Source organism: Trachurus trachurus, assembly GCF_905171665.1.
Source record: "Trachurus trachurus genome assembly, chromosome: 4".
Taxonomy (NCBI): domain Eukaryota; kingdom Metazoa; phylum Chordata; class Actinopteri; order Carangiformes; family Carangidae; genus Trachurus; species Trachurus trachurus.
This window is the reverse complement of record NC_139898.1, coordinates 32941781-32958575: the sequence shown is the minus strand read 5'-3', so window position 1 is coordinate 32958575 and position 16795 is coordinate 32941781. Positions and strand designations below refer to the sequence as shown.

Below are 16795 nucleotides of genomic sequence, written 5' to 3'. Positions count from 1 at the left end.
AAAATGTTGGTATCGTGACAACACTAACTGCTAATAGACGCTAAATCTCCTTAATCGCGCTAATTGTACAGCATTGAAATTACTGCGATCACCCCCCCCCCCCCCCCCCCTGCACACCATGGTCTCCTTTGGGAAATTCCTTTGGGAAACACTGATCATGGTTTACAGCTTTTATCTACAGGAATAAGGAAAAACAAGTCAAGGATTCTTTTTATTAAGGTATCAAGGTTCATGTTATTTCTGTGTTGTTTTTTTTGGAAACCTAAAACTAGTTAACTATTTATTCAGTTGTGTTGTTGTTTCAGGATCCAGCAGCAGAGACCAGACTCTCCTGAACCCAGCTGTCTGTCTTTAACGAGTGACTGGTCAAAGGACATTGACATTGACTTTAAAGGAGGATGTGGATCAGCTGATCAAATGTAAGAGACAAAACTAAATTTCAAAGCTTTTGAGTTTCTGTTGAACGTTCTTCTTGTGGAGTCGATTTCAATGATTCTCCATATAATCTGAGTTATAACTCATACACCTGTTGTTCAGCTGCAGTAAAGAGTCCCTGCCTGAACATCCACATGTTAATATTCAGTGATGCTCACAGTGCAGCCCAGTAGCAACAGGAAATATGTCAGCACCTTCTACTTAAAACAGGAAGTAACCACTAGGTTAAAATCATCATTTCATTTGCACTAAATGTTCACTGTGAAGCAAGTTTAGTGGGTTAGCGAGGTATGTTGAATCTAAAGCCAGGCTCTCCTGTACTACAAAGGTGGCTCTCTTTTAACCTGGCTAGATCTCCATGGTAATTTATGCTTAGCTCATAACCTGGTCCCGACCAGGTTATGTTCAGAGTTTCATCTTAAAATCGGCTATAAAAGCGCCGCTGTTTCACTATTTAACTCATTTTCAGCTGCCGTCACCTTTACTTTGAAAGTCCAGTGGAGTCCAGCGGTCCAGCGGAGCGTTTGACCGGAGGGAGAGACCGCGCTGATCCGCTGCTGTTGACTTTCTCTGTCCAACAGCTGCTGTTACAGTTCAGTTCAGTCTGTCCAACATGGATCTGATGTTTGGCTCCATGGTTTTAGTTTGATGCTGTCACTCATAGAGTTTCTATTCCAGTTGCTGGAGGTGAACATGGTCACCTTTGTCAAGAACGAGCTGAAGAAGATCCACAAGGCTCTGAGTCCAGATTACCCAGAATGTTCAGGGAGTCAGAGGGAGGATGAGGAGGTGTTGGACGGTGAGGATGAAGAGCAGAGGAGGAGCAGTAGAAAGCCATTAGTGAAGATCATAGTGAACTTCCTGAGGAGGATGAAGCAGGAGGAGCTGGCTGAGCGTCTGCAGAGGAGTAAGAGGATTTCTTTAAAGATTCAACACGTTCATTGACATCAACACATGGAGGGATACATTAATTAAAATGTTTTGTTTACTTATTGATCTTTTTTCTTGTGTTTTCATTCAGAATATTTTGCTACAGTTTGTGGACGTAAACTCAAATCTTCTCTGAAGGAGAAGTTCCAGTGTGTGTTTGAGGGGATCTCTAAAGCAGGAAACCCAACCCTTCTGAACCAGATCTACACAGAGCTCTACATCACAGAGGGAGGGGCTGGAGGGGTCAATGAGGAACATGAGGTCAGACAGATTGAAACAGCATTCAGGAAACCAGACAGACCAGAAACAACCATCAGACAAGAAGACATCTTTAAAGTCCCACCTGGTAGAGACCGACCAATCAGAACAGTGATAACAAAGGGAGTGGCTGGCATTGGGAAAACAGTCTTAACACAGAAGTTCACTCTGGACTGGGCTGAAGACAAAACCAACCAGGACATACACTTCACATTTCCCTTCACCTTCAGAGAGCTGAATGTGCTGAAAGAGAAAAAGTTCAGCTTGGTGGAACTTGTTCATCACTTCTTCACTAAAACCAAAGAAGCAGGAATCTGCAGCTTTGATCAGTTCCAGGTCGTCTTCATCTTTGACGGTCTGGACGAGTGTCGACTTCCTCTGGACTTCCACAACACTGAGATCCTGACTGATGTGACAGAGTCCACCTCAGTGGACGTGCTGCTGACCAACCTCTTCAGGGGGAACCTGCTTCCCTCTGCTCGCCTCTGGATAACTACACGACCTGCAGCAGCCAATCAGATCCCTCCTCAGTGTGTTGACATGGTGACAGAGGTCAGAGGGTTCACTGACCCACAGAAGGAGGAGTACTTCTGGAAGAGGTTCAGAGATGAGGAGCAGGCCAGAAAAATAATCTCCCACATCAAGAGCTCACGAAGCCTCCACATCATGTGCCACATCCCAGTCTTCTGCTGGATCACTGCTACAGTTCTGGAGGAGCTGTTGAAGACCAGAGAGGGAGGAGAGCTGCCCAAGACCCTGACTGAGATGTACATCCACTTCCTGGTGGTTCAGGCCAAAGTGAAGAAGGTCAAGTATGACGGAGGAACTGAGACAGATCCACACTGGAGTCCAGAGAGCAGGAAGATGATTGAGTCCCTGGGAAAACTGGCTTTTGAGCAGCTGCAGAAAGGAAACCTGATCTTCTATGAATCAGACCTGACAGAGTGTGGCATCGATATCAGAGCAGCCTCAGTGTACTCAGGAGTGTTCACAAAGATCTTTAAAGAGGAGAGAGGCCTGTACCTGTACCAGGACAACGTGTTCTGCTTTGTCCATCTGAGTGTTCAGGAGTTTCTGGCCGCTCTTCATGTCCATCTGACCTTCATCAACTCTGGACTCAACCTGATGTCACAACAACAAACAACATCCAAGAAGACTGAAACAACAGAAGTCAAATCTGCAGAGACAATCTTCTACCAGAGCGCTGTGGACGAGGCCTTACAGAGTCCAAATGGACACCTGGACTTGTTCCTCCGCTTCCTCCTGGGTCTTTCACTGAGGACCAATCAGACTCTCCTACGAGGTCTGATGACTCAAACAGGAAGTGATTCACGGTCCAATCAGGAAATAGTCCAGTACATCACAAACAAGATTGAAGAGATTCCCTCTGCAAAGAAAAGCATCAACCTGTTCCACTGTCTGAATGAGCTGAATGATCATTCTCTAGTGGAGGAGATCCAACAGGCCCTGAGATCAGGACGTCTCTCCACAGATAAACTGTCTCCTGCTCAATGGTCGGCTCTGGTCTTCATCTTACTGTCATCAGAAGAAGATCTGGACGAGTTTGACCTGAAGAAATACTCTGCTTCAGAGGAGGCTCTTCTGAGGCTGCTGCCAGTGGTCAAAGCCTCTAACAAAGCTCTGTAAGTGTAGAGATAGTTGGATTTATTCATTATTATATAAAAAGACTTGTGTCTTTTCAACACGATAGATCATAAAATCCCTTCTTCTTTAATTCCTCATGATCATCTCTTCAGACTGAGCAGCTGTAACCTTTCAGAGAGAAGCTGTGAAGCTCTGTCCTCAGTCCTCAGCTCCCAGTCCTCTAGTCTGAGACACCTGGACCTGAGTAACAACAACCTGCAGGACTCAGGAGTGAAGCTGCTGTCTGGTGGACTGGAGAGTCCACACTGTAGACTGGAGACTCTCAGGTGAGGATCCATCCAGCTGTTTATCTGATGACACTTAAACACAGCAGCAGGTGTTAACAGAGGGTTCCTGTGTGTTGTTGTGTGTGTTCAGTCTGTCAGGATGTCTGGTCACAGAGGAAGGCTGTGCTTCTCTGGCCTCAGCTCTGAGCTCCATCCCCTCCCATCTGAGAGAGCTGGACCTGAGCTACAACCATCCAAGAGCCTCAGGAGTGGAGCTGCTGTCTGCTGGACTGGAGGATCCAGACTGGAGACTGGACTCTCTCAGGTTTGGAGAGGCTGCTGCAGCCACACACACTGTCTGATAGAGGAGGAGGAGCTGGAACATTTTCTATGGCCCTGTTCACACCTGGTATTAACATCTGTATCAGGTGACTGATGCATTGATGACCTCAGATCCCATCACTCAGACCATATACAGAGGTGGTGTAGGCAGTGTTTCCCATACATTCATTTATTTGTGGCGCTCCTTCTGTTATTGGCATTCACACACACACACACACAGAAGCGCACATGCTGTTGTGGTTAACGAGGAACCAGGACACAGTTCTGGCAGGTTGAAGCCCAGGGGCACCTTTATTCAGAGAAACCCTCACGGCAGGGAAAGGTGGGGAAAACCTCACGGCAGGGACAGGTGGGGAAAAACCTCACGGCAGGGACAGGTGGGGGCGTGCGTGTGGGGGGAAATCCTGGCTGGGTTCGGCTCGAGGAGCAGTGTGGGGCAGAGGGAGAACGCCGAGGGCACCGACAGCCTGAGCCCAGGAAGCCGAGCGTCCTGGATCGTCTGGAGGAGAGAGGCTTTGATTAGATACAAAACTAGTCTCAGGGTCACAAGAGAGCAGAAAACACAATAGTCTTGCTATCACGAGTTACTACCGGGACTAGACGGCACAATCTGGCACTGATTGCACGGCAGCGTCTCCTCTTGTCACCTCTGGTGCGCTAATTGCAGATGCGTCTCTGGTGTGTCGCTGTGATTGTGACCGGACCACAACACATGCATGACAGCAGTGCACGGTAAAAGCCAAACTCATACGGTCCGATCCTCCCCCACCCCACCACCCCGCCAACCATCCGCCACAGTCTCCTTGCAAACCTGTGGGAAACACTGTTAGGCCACAGTGAAGCTCCGCTCACTCCTCTGTCTCAGTCTGACTCGTCCCAACACTGTTTATACTGAAGCCAAACAGCTGTGCAGCTTCCATCAGTCACAGTGATGTACTACTGGGATCAGGAGTTTCTCCTCATGATGACTTCAGTGTCAGTCATCATGAGTAATGACTCACTGTGTCATATTCAGGAGAAGAGATGTCAGTGATGAAAGCAGCTGTTGGCAGTTGTGCTCTGAGCTGCAGCTTCAGCTGCAGCTGGTTGAACTGCTCCTGAACCAACAGAGTGTTTGACCTGAACAGTCCCAGAGACTGTAGACACCTGTTGAGTGTGGACACACTAATAACAACACAGCAACAAGAATCAAACCATGTCCACTGCTCAGAGACATTCGTCTCCCAGCCTCTCCAACCAAGGAGGAAATAAGAGACAGAAATCAGGCGGCACCATCAGTTTTCTGTCTGGTCAGATATGGCTGCTTTATTCCACATGATGTGACTGATCACAGTGAGTCAGTGTGTTGCAGCTGATCTGTGTGAAGAGCAGAGAAGAACATAGTCATTAGGTGAGTTTCCATTACCCCTTGAAATGCGCAAAACCTAAATATCGAAATTAAAAACTGGTAATGGAAACACCTACATTTCGAAAAAACTCTCAAATATCGCAAAAAAGTTTTTACGCTCTCATGAGGTGGTTTTTGAGACGTATCGATACAAACGTGTATCGCAAAAGTGTAATGGAAACACTTTTTTCACTTTTCTACGCGTCACCAGCGTCAACGGAGTTGTGTGTGTCCACGCTGTGTAGGTTTATGTAACTTGAGGGGACAAATGAACCACATGTTTATTGTCATGCATTGCTGACCTGGGCATTGTTTCTCAATAAATTAGAAAAACCTTTCCTATCATTCCCCTTTTCCGTGCATGGTTGAAGGAGATTAGCTCCACGCTCCCACTCCCTCCTGTGCCGAAATGTCACCTTAAGTCACATAAACCAGTACGGGTGTGTGGACACAACCACCTATATTGTTGTCAGCGCCTCATCACCGCTGGTGTTAAAAGGCTCCGTTCTCTCTGCAGTCAGGTTAAAGCGCGCATCCGCCGTGTTGGTAAACAAATAATCCCTCTATATCAACGGAGGCAACCGTGCTTGATCAGCTTTGGTTCGAGGTGGTGTGAGTGCGGGCCAGCGGGGGACAGAGGAGGGGGCATTCGGGCTTCAGCACGGTACAACTGGCCCGTGTGAGTGCGTCCTTATTTGTGGCCGCTGCAGCGCCACACGGGCTTTGCCTTTCAGTAATCAAGCGCTGTTTTTGTCTTTGTTAAAAACAATAACAGCAACAGCTGTAGGCAGCTGAGATCGCTGTGCCGTCACCATAGAAACGCAAGACGCATTACAGCTCATTCGCAAAATACCTTTCAATGGAAACACCCGCAAATGGCAATTGCACTTTTTCGAAGTTTCAGAAATATCGCTTTTATTTTGCGAAAATCTGTAATGGAAACACAGCTAGTGATCATGAGATCCTGATCCGTCCTGTCACTGTGATCAGATGGTTTCTATTAGAGCTCCTTCATCCACTCACTGCTGCTGTACCTCCTATGGAAACCTGCTCACAGCCTCATTCTTCAGCTTCCTGTGGAGTTTTCTTCAAACAAACACAAGTTGTGTTCACACTCAGTGTTCCCCCTTAACTCACTGTGTTTCACTGAGCTCTAACAAACATGTTGAGTGTGTTTCCTTCCTCATCAAACATTGAAACCACCCACTGTTCACAGCTGCACTCTTCTTCTTCTTCATCTTCTTCTTCCTCTTCTTCTTCTCCTCCTCCTCTGTCTTTCTTGGTGCGTTGTGGGATATCTAGGCTGGTCAGCTCCACCTGTTGTGTCTTCATCTTATTTGCTGTGACGTGTGTTTGTGCAGCTTGAGAGTCAGAGAGTTAAAGTGTATGTCTCACACTGCAGTGACATCACATGGAGAAAAGACATGATGAAGTGTTTCCTCCTCGTCTCCTCCTGCTCTGTATCATCACTAGATAAAGACTCCAGCTCCTTCTTCTCTGTGCTCAGTGTTCATCCATACATACAAGCCTCCATGTGAACACAGTGATAAAACAGTGTGTGTGTGTGAGAGCCATGTAATGTCCATGTGTGCATGCTGACAGAGAACGTGCTGCTCTGACCCCCCTCCTCCTTTCAGGGTGGAGCCTGCTGGAGTCCCATGGTTGACACCAGGTCTGAGGAAGTGTAAGTCTGTTTTTACTTTGAGCAGCACATTCAACTTCTGTCTTCACACTGTCACATCACTGACCTCATGAGTCTTCATCAAACTGTCAATAACTGATCACATGATCAATAACTGCAGCTGTGTCTTGTTCTCTCCATCAGATTCCTGTCGACTCACAATCGACACAAACACAGTGCACACAGACATCAAACTGTCTGACAACAACAGGAAGGCGACACGTGTGGAGGAGCATCAGTCATATCCTGATCATCCAGACAGATTTGACCGGTGGTGTCAGCTGCTGTGTTCAACTGGTCTGACTGGTCGCTGCTACTGGGAGGTCGAGTGGAGAGGATGGGTTGATATATCAGTGAATTACAGAGGAATCAGCAGGAAAGGACGCAGTAGAGACTGTTGGTTTGGAAAGAACGATCAGTCCTGGAGTCTGGAGTGCTCTGATGGTGGTTACTACGTCGGGCACAATGGCAAAAAGAAACCTATCACCACCACCACCACCTCCTTCTCCTCCATCATCTCCCCCCTCCCCTCCTTCTTCCCCTTCCCCTTCCCCTTCCTCCCCCACTCCCCCTACTTATTCTCCTCCCCCTCTTTCCCCTCCTCCTCATCCTCTGTCTCTAACAGAGTAGCAGTGTTTGTGGACTGTCCTGCTGGCTCTCTGTCCTTCTACAGAGTCTCCTCTGACTCACTGATCCACCTCTACACTTTCAACACCACCTTCACTCAACCTCTATATCCTGGGTTTGGACTCTTCATGTCCAGTCCTTCCTCAGTGAGTCTGTGTTGAATGCATCAAGAGTCCTTCTGAACATTTGTGGGTGATGCTGTAAAGCAGGGGTGGCCAACCCGTGGCTCACAAGTCGCATGCGGCTCTTGGCCAATATGAATGCGGCTCTCCAACTTTCAGTAAAAAATTTAAAGAAATACGGCTCGCTCTAGCTAGAGCATCAGAACCTCTGCTGTTCCTCTTTCTTCAGCCTGATGTTTGGCTACTTTGTATAAAAAGAGTTCAACATGTGAAAATCTAACCTCCACCTGAGCACCGTCAAAATGGCTAAATGCAAAGCTAAGCGCAAATATGAAGACAAGAACAGGACACTTCTTGAGGACTGGGAGAATGCTTGGCACATGTCAAAGCTTCAAATCTTCAGCACCATTTCAGTACACTCCATTCAAACATAATAAACACAATACAATAAAACAGCAATTAGTTTAAAAAAAACAAAAAAAACTTTTCTCACACATTCTGTTTTCTGGATGCTATTGCAAATGTTAGGGAGGACTTGCAGTGTGATGTGAATCTGGCTGAGCAACATGTGTGCATGTATTGACAATAACTGGCCTGTAGTCTTGGGATGAGTTTAAGCCCTTTTCTGTAAATATCGTGTTTCATAGTGTTGGGACTCAGCCCAGTCAAAATGGAGGACAAGGCCGCATGGCTTCTTTGTCTCTCAGACAAAGGAAAACCATGGAACTCAATCCTTCACCTCTTCGCACCTAGGTGTGAAACCTCCACTACTGCCCCCCCATTGGTCAGGTATGGCCCCAGGACCTGTGAGGTCACAGGCCATATAAAAGCATAAGTGCTTTTCCTTTTCGCACTCTTCTCTTGCCCACTCTTCAGAAGGAGCTGCCGCTCCTCTCAGCTCCTCACCTGGAGCTACTGCTATAGCTCTCCAACCTCCGTGAGGCCTGCACAAGGCAGACGCCTACACTGGAGCAACCCTTGGCAGCGACGCGAGTGCCTACCAACGGATTAAAGAACAAGAACCAACTAACACAACACAAGGTCTGCTAGTTGAGTCAACAAGGAACGGAGCCACAACGCCAAGCGGAACAAAGAAAAGTAAAATAAAACTCACCACAACCATCTCAGAAACTCTAGATGCAGGCTAAATATATTCTGGCTCAACAACATGCTCTTTATTCATGTTGCTGGTCTCATCTAGTTGTGCTAATGTCATTGACATTAACAAAATAAAAAGTAAAAAAAAAAAAAATTAAAATCTGTATTAGCCTCTCTGATCAGTGGCATTGAAAATCACACACTGTCACTCTTGCAGGACAACTTGCAGAGCAAAAGTCGGATTTCACACACCCTCATATCACTGTCACCACTGTATCCAAGCAACATCCACTGCTGTCACATCGCTAGCATAAAATGCTAACATCAGAATAAACGTTAAGACTCTGTAATTAATAAAATAGCTGTAAATTGATCCTATTGCTTTGATCGGGACTGTAACTATGCATCCTTGATCGCTGATCCGAGCTGACATTTTCGTCTTATCTAAGTTACAGTTAATAAAGGTTATCTCGGATGATAACGCTAGCGCTAATGCTAACGCTAAAGTTATGCATCGATCTTTTCACATCCTATTTATGAAACAAAAGTACTGCTAACATTCCCACGAAACAAACTGGTAAAAGCTTGTTTAATAACCTCGGAGTGAACACCAGTTGGGTAACTGTTACAAAGATTAGATAAATGCTTACCTGATATTAAGAAATTATGTGCCAGTTGCAGAGGTCAAACTGCCACTCAGTGGTCTCCGGGGAACAATGACTCCGTCACTGACCTGGCTCCCTTAGAAAAATGACGGGGGTCTGGTAAAACGCGCTACAAGCAGGCAGCAGCCGTTAAAAAAATACAGTATCATACCAAATTAAAATACAGTATCATACGTATTTTTTTGAAATTACAGTACAGTACTGTATATTGTGAATGTTCCCACTAAAACTTCCCATGATGCACTGCAAATTACAGTAATTTACTACAAAAGGGGTTTACAGTATTATACTGGCTGATATATGGTAAATAACTGTATATATTACAGATCTGTCTAACAGTGCACTTCACACCTCACAGACACATGATCACCGACACATAGCCATACACTCTCACCAACACACACACACACACACACACACACACACACACACATGTGTACATAGTGTATGTAGCTTGTCTTAGTTTCATGTTTTGTTATCCCATTTTCTAGATGTGTCCAATAAACTTCCTTGAAACTTTGCTCGTCTGTTAATGTTGTACAATAGTGAGTCAGCGCGAGTTGTTTAGTAGAGCCGTGGAGTGAGGGACAAAGGAAAACTTATATTTGTTTTTCCAAAAGGAATAAAGAAGGAATAAAGTAATATTTCTTACATTCCTTTATTTCTTAAATTGTACTGTTAAACTGTTTTGATGGTGGTATGCTATGGTTATAATCATGTATGTTCAAAATGTATCTGAAATTAAAGGTGTACAGAAATGGCCGTTTGTCCTGTTTGTCGCGCCGAGTTGTCACGAGCTGCAACACGAGTTTACCCGAGTAAGGAAAACGAATTTGATTGGTCGTTATCGAGCGGGCGGGATATTCAAAGCTTGGGGCGAGACCGCAGTGTGTGTGTGTCTCAGACGTTTGAATGACGGATGACGGATCCAATATCAGTGGCTGATGAATCCTGAGCAGGCTGACGTATAATCCGTGCGCCTGCATTATCCAATGCGAAAAAAAATATACACACTTTCATCCCGGATTTACTCAAAAATAGAATTTTGCACAAAGTTTGGCCTCCACCGTCTGATAGATGAGTTATTACACTAATTTTATGATCCAGAGTGGGCTTGAATTCAGTTTTCTTTTCTGTACACCTTTAAACAAATAAAATTCCAAATCTGAAAAGTTTATTGCAAAACAACTGTCACAGTTGCGTGGCATACAACATTCAAATAAAACAGCATTTTTGTAGCAACATAAACAGCACCAAAATAAATTACTAAAATTAAAATGAAAACAAAATGGTGTCTGTAGTAGCCTACCAAAATAAAATTTCAACACACAAACAAAACATTCTCATCACCATGAGTCAACAAATAAATTGTCACCAAAATAACACCAACATCTTCTGAACATCAACTAAATCAAATGAACTAAGTCAATAACTGTGAAACTTAGCACAAAAATGAAACATAACTAACACAGTGGAAAGTCTGTTTACATGATTACTTGTACTTCAGAGTGAACAGCTTTCTCTGCTTGACCTCTTTCCATTTGGCCAGTGCCTCTTCAAAAGGGAACTCAGACCTTTTGGGCCCCAAGCTGACCTTGAGAAGCTGCTCTTGATGTTAGATGACAGCCTGTTCCTGTTCCTGTGAGGGGTGAGGATGAGGTTCTGAGCAGAGAACCCTCATTCACAGCCAGCTGACTTTCGGAGTTCCCGCTCGGAAATTTCATCTGGAACGCACCCTGAAGTCAGAAACCTCACCAGCCCCGACTTGACCACAACATCATAAAAACATCATCCAGAATGGCTGCGCCATACATCAACAATAGTGAGAGCTCTTATAATGTATTATTTATTAGCACGTCTGTTTTGTTTTTGTGAAATTAAACAAGTGGTAAATGTAGTACTGTCCAACGTCTATGTGGACATGGTACGGTTTAATAAATACCGTTCTATGCGTTGTTTTCAACTGGTATTGCTAACAACGGCTAACAACAACAACAGGAGGCGTTGATGATGTTTTCTGTTTTTTTGTTGAATACCGTCAACTCGGTTGTGACGTAATTCCCAGCTCCGACTTCCGAGGTAACTGGAACGCACCATATGCACAGGCAGGGTTGTGGCCAGCTGAGCAAGGATGGTGAGGTTGGGGAAATCTTTCAGGTGATATTTTGTCACCAATGCCCAAAGCTTCCACATGCTGTCTCTGGGGTAGTGCTGTGCTTTTCTAACCAAGGTGAGTTGGCACAAGAAGGAGGAGAAGGATTTGTGTGATTGAGTGTTCACATGCATTTATTTGGCCCAAACCTGCGGGCGACAATTCAGATACCACATTTGTCTTTTTTTCACACATGTACATTTTATCTACACAAACATACAGAACGACACTCATCACACACACACACACACACAAAAAAGAACCACAGTCTCTGTATGTAGCTCTAAACGAGGCAGCCGAGTGGCGCCGATATCTGTAATATAAAATAGTTTGTAAAACTTGTTATGAACGTAAAAACTACTGAAAACAACTGATAAACATATTTACATTCTCTGTTTACATCTTCCATCACACATTCAATAGGTTAAATCCACATTTACACCGAAAACAACATAAATTGTTGGTGGGATTTCCTGGCCGAACTCACCCTCAGCCATTGTAAACATCACTGAGGGGAAGAAGGGAGGACTACGGGGGCTCAGGAGGAACAAAAAGAAAGCAAAGTGCAGCAAAATGTCCTCTCACAGGTAAAAAGAAAAGAAAATTGATAACTATAGTAATGTGTCAGGATATAAACTAAATATACAGAAGTGTGAAGCAATGGTTCTAGGACTAGGAGCCCCAGTAAGCAGAGAGGTGAAGAGTAACTACCCATGGCAGTGGGACAGGGATAGAATTAAATACCTAGGAACTGTGCTACCAGAGAATAACAAATTATTGTATCAGTTGAATTACAAAGACTTGGAAGCACATGTTAGACAGGATATGCATAGGTGGAAATTAGCCATATGGTCTTTGGGTAGAAGAATAGATGCAATCAGAATGAATGTACTCCCTCGTTTTTTTTTATTTTATTTCAAACAATACCACTATATATATATATATGTGTGAACACTTTCAAGATCTGGGATACAATGATTGGTAAATTTATATGGGATGATAAGAAACCTAGAGTTAAGATGAAGACCATGAAAATGCCCAAAGAGAGGGGGGGACTTGCTCTCCCAAACTTGAAGCATGATGATTATATGGCAGCGCAAATGAAGCACATATGCACCTGGTTAAATGACAACTCAGAGGCAAAGTGGAGATCAATAGAGATGTTTATGTGTCATGGTTCAATAAAAACGATTCCTTTCTGTACAGAATACCAACGAAAAGTACCAGTAAAAGATAATATATCACTTAGAAACACTCTAGAAATTTGGGCTAGAATTAAAAATGTTGTTGAAATAAAGAAAGACTTACTGGCTCTGAGAGAGATAAAAAGAAGACCCTGAATTCATGCCTAACAAAACGGATGAAGCCTTCGACATCTGGGCACAAAAGGGACTGACCATTTTTGGGCAGTGTTTACATGAGAAGGGAATAATACAATTTGAATCTTTAAGTAAAGCGTATCATTTGCCGCATTCCCACTTCTTCCGATATTTACAAATAAGAAGTTATATCCAAAATAGTGAAATAAAAAATAAGACCAGCAGAAACTTACATCCACTGGTACAATTTTTGATAAAGAATTATGAAAAAAATTAAAGTCCCACATCAAACCTCGGCTGTATATACTATTTTGGAAAATAACTGTAAATATCAAGATAGAACGGCAAAACTGAAATGGGAAGAAGAATTGAATATAGACCTATCAGAGGAGAGTTGGAAGGAAATGAATCAACAACAACTGTATCGCCGTATTGGAGGGAATATGCATGGAAAATACAATCACGATACTTCATAACACCGGTGCAGCAAGCTAAATATAATAATAAAATATCAGCAAGCTGCTGCAGGGAATGTGGCGAACCATACGCTAATGTTCAACATATATTCTGGTCATGTCCCATTTTGCAAATATTCTGGGAAAAGGTACAGAAAGAAATCAGTCATATTTTAAGATGTGCTGTACAACTAAATATGGATGATATGCTATTGGGAAGGACCATAGACACACCCCATGAGGAAAATGATAACTATTTGCTCAGGGTGCTGCGTATAACTGCTCTAAAACAAATCACCAGAAACTGGCTTCAGAAAAGCCCTCCAAAAATAGAAAAATGGAGCGACACCATTCAACAGGTACATCAAATGGAGTATGTAACATATAAAATGAGGGGTAACCTCAGACTATATGAGATAAGATGGGCCAAGTGGTCAACCTACTACAATTCATTTAACCATAATGTTGTTGTAACTGTGATTATCCTGCTTGTTGTAATTTTTTATTTTTTTATTTTATTTACTGAGTGTTTGTTTATGTGGTTGTTGATGTTATATGTTTTCTTTCTTTTTTTTTCCATGTGTATGATGTTGTGACTGTTAAAAAACAAAACAATTATTGATTTATACTGATCGACTCATTTAAAAAAGTCTTGTCTTTAAGAAATGCAGCGTCAAATGTTCTGTATTGTAGTGTATTACAGCAGACTACTTACAGTAAAGAGTTGCTATATTTACAGTATGGCACTGTACTACAGCATTTTACAAGTGGGAAGCACTGTTATTGTGCACTACAGTAATATGGGTTGATGTAGTATACGTATGTACTTTACATTACTGTAATTTTACTCTGCACCACATAACAGGACTGCAACAGAACCTCCCACAAGTGGAAGAGGACCCATTTTACTTTGCAACAAGAGGAAGCCCTTTGTGCAATGGTGATTACAAACAATGACATAAGGTTGAGAGAGATACAAAGTGAGGATGACAATATCTTTGGGAATATTTAATCAGTTTGTAGATGAAAACATGTGTCCAGACACACAGGAACATCTGGATGTGCAGGAATGGTTTACAGTACACACTAATATTGTTTACAGTTGTGCACAGCTCTGCCCAAAGGGTGTTTCTTATGTTTGGTGTAAATAGGCAAGGCAAGGCAATTTTATTTGTATAGCCCGTTTTTACAAACAGTTTGTCTCAAAGGGCTTTACATGGCATCGTAACAACATCCTCTGTCCTTAGACCCTCACATCCACTGAGGAAAAACTCCATAGAAAACCCTTTTAACAGGGAAACGACTGGAGAAACCTCAGGGTGAGCAACAGAGGAGGGATCCCTCACCCAGGACGGACAGACGTGCAATAGATGTTGTCACAGACAAGAAAAATAGGTGACTGTAGTGTATCAAATTACTGTAGAACTGCAAAGAGTAAAGTAAAAAAAATATGAAACATATGTATTCAGCATCAGTTACTCCACTAAATACACTAATGTGTAACTTAACTATAGTTTTCACATGGCTGTACAACTAGTGTATAGTGCTGTCTAGAGCATTTCCAGCTAGTGTCACTGTAAATGACAGTAAAATTGTTGTGAGCTGCCATCTCAGCCTTCCTGTGTCTGCTGATTCCCCCTTTTTCCTTCACTCAAGTGCCTGTAAATGTCAGTGAATGAAATGACTGCCATCTAGTGGTCAGTCTTCTTGTTGAGGGAGCAGGATGTGAAAGGAGCAGACCATTGTCACATGTAAGCTCCACCTGTGTGTGTGTCTATGTGCCCACCTGTGCGCATCTCCATCATTTCTTCCTTTGTTCTCCTCTGGCTGGCGCAGCGGTTTGTGCTGCTGACCTTTTCTTTAGTTTGGACCATGTTCGTGGCACTTTGGGTGAGTTTCTCTGGAGTATTGTAATTATTTACAATCTTTGTGTTGGTGTGGTCTCCTCATAGTTTGGTATTGTTTATTGTTATTAGGAGACACAAGTAGAGACGGCACCTTCCATCCTGCATTAGCTCCCTTGGTTGAGTGGAACAAGGTATGTGTGACCTCAATTTTGGGTTATTATTTAAAGCAGAAGTGAGTGATCCGGTCGTTTAATGCTGCGTTCCAGGCAGGCTTTTGAAATCGTAAATTACAGCTTCAAGTCACAACTTACGACTTTGTAGCGTTCCAGGCAACCCACTCGTGTTTTTCCGACCTGTTTTACCGGTGAAAGTCACTATAACGGCCACTCGTAACTTCTGACCGGTGAACTCGTACCAGATCGAACTGTTACCACTTCACGGTCGGAAAAATACGAGTTTCCTTGAACGCACCATAACAGTCCTCGTCCCTACGTCACCACATTCACGGCGTTCCTTGGCTGCACACACAGCCCTGCATGCCGTTCTCTCTCCTCATTGGATAAAAACTGTAGGATACGATAAATGTTTTCTCTTCGGCTCAGAGCAGAGCAGAGGGACTGACAGACCCGTGTTTCAGACCAAACACTCTATGTAAGTGATTGCTGTCGGAAGATATAACTATTTAAGACTTATATTAACACAAATATATCACTCACTTCTGCTTTAACTCTTGATGTCTTGTTTTATTTTTTGTTTTGATAATCAGGTTTTAGTAATATTTTAATGGTTTAGTAAAAAAACAATTTTATTTTATTTTATTGGGATGGTGATAAGTTTGGCGCATTTTGAATCTGTAGGCTATTGGGGAATTCTAACTGAAGTGTTTAATGTGTTTAACTTTTTCTTATTCCTCTGCATAGTTTTCACGGTGCTACACTGAGGGCAATAAACTTAATCGGACTGAAACTGGACACTGCATGTGCGCTGCTCCAGAAACGGCACAAAGTAGAGCGGAGAAGCCGCACGAACAAGGAAAAACCCGGCGTCAGCGGCGATTCAGTGCATTTTTTTTTCACACAGTGCGACCAGCGAGAAGTTGTGTTTTATTAAAAAAAAAAGAAAAAAAAAGGAAGCCATCTGTTTCCGAATGAGACAAATGACGGTTCACTGGCTTCCTTTTTTTTTTAAGGAACACTGGCTTCCTTTTTTTTAACTGGACTGGAGTTGAGAATGTATTAAGTTATTAAATTGTTCATATCCAGGTTTTTACTCAGTGACAGAAAAGTCAACAGGACAGGGAAATACATAATGTGTAACTGGGGGCTGTATTAACCTGCTGAAACGACGCACAGCGCCGTCGTTGCATGTAAACTGGGACAATGACAAAGTCTGATGAGACGCTCAAATCGAGCTGAGAGCAGAGATCCATGAGGCTGTGACTGTTAACCTCCCTGAGACAGGTAGGTGCTTTTGTGATGTTAAACTCCCGCCCATCTTATCTTATCTGATCTTATCTATAATCATTTGCAATAAAAAGTCTAGGACTTCCAACTGGTTTTCCCCTGTGGTTTTCCCCTCCCCCTCCACTTCTTTATTGTGTAAAGTT

At 43.4% G+C, this 16795-nt stretch overlaps 1 protein-coding gene across 1 annotated transcript; it reads left to right on the top strand.

Moving 5' to 3' along the window:
• Positions 1 to 1128: 1128 nt before the first annotated feature.
• Positions 1129 to 8252, top strand: LOC310985371 (NLR family CARD domain-containing protein 3-like; the record flags this gene model as incomplete). Its single annotated transcript, XM_083970945.1, has 6 exons — positions 1129 to 1342; positions 1457 to 3266; positions 3381 to 3554; positions 3646 to 3819; positions 6861 to 6907; positions 7049 to 8252. 6 exons carry the CDS (start codon positions 1129 to 1131, stop codon positions 7690 to 7692), a joined length of 3063 nt encoding a protein of 1020 aa, XP_083827071.1. The 3' UTR covers positions 7693 to 8252.
• Between the last annotated feature and the right edge of the window lie 8543 nt (positions 8253 to 16795).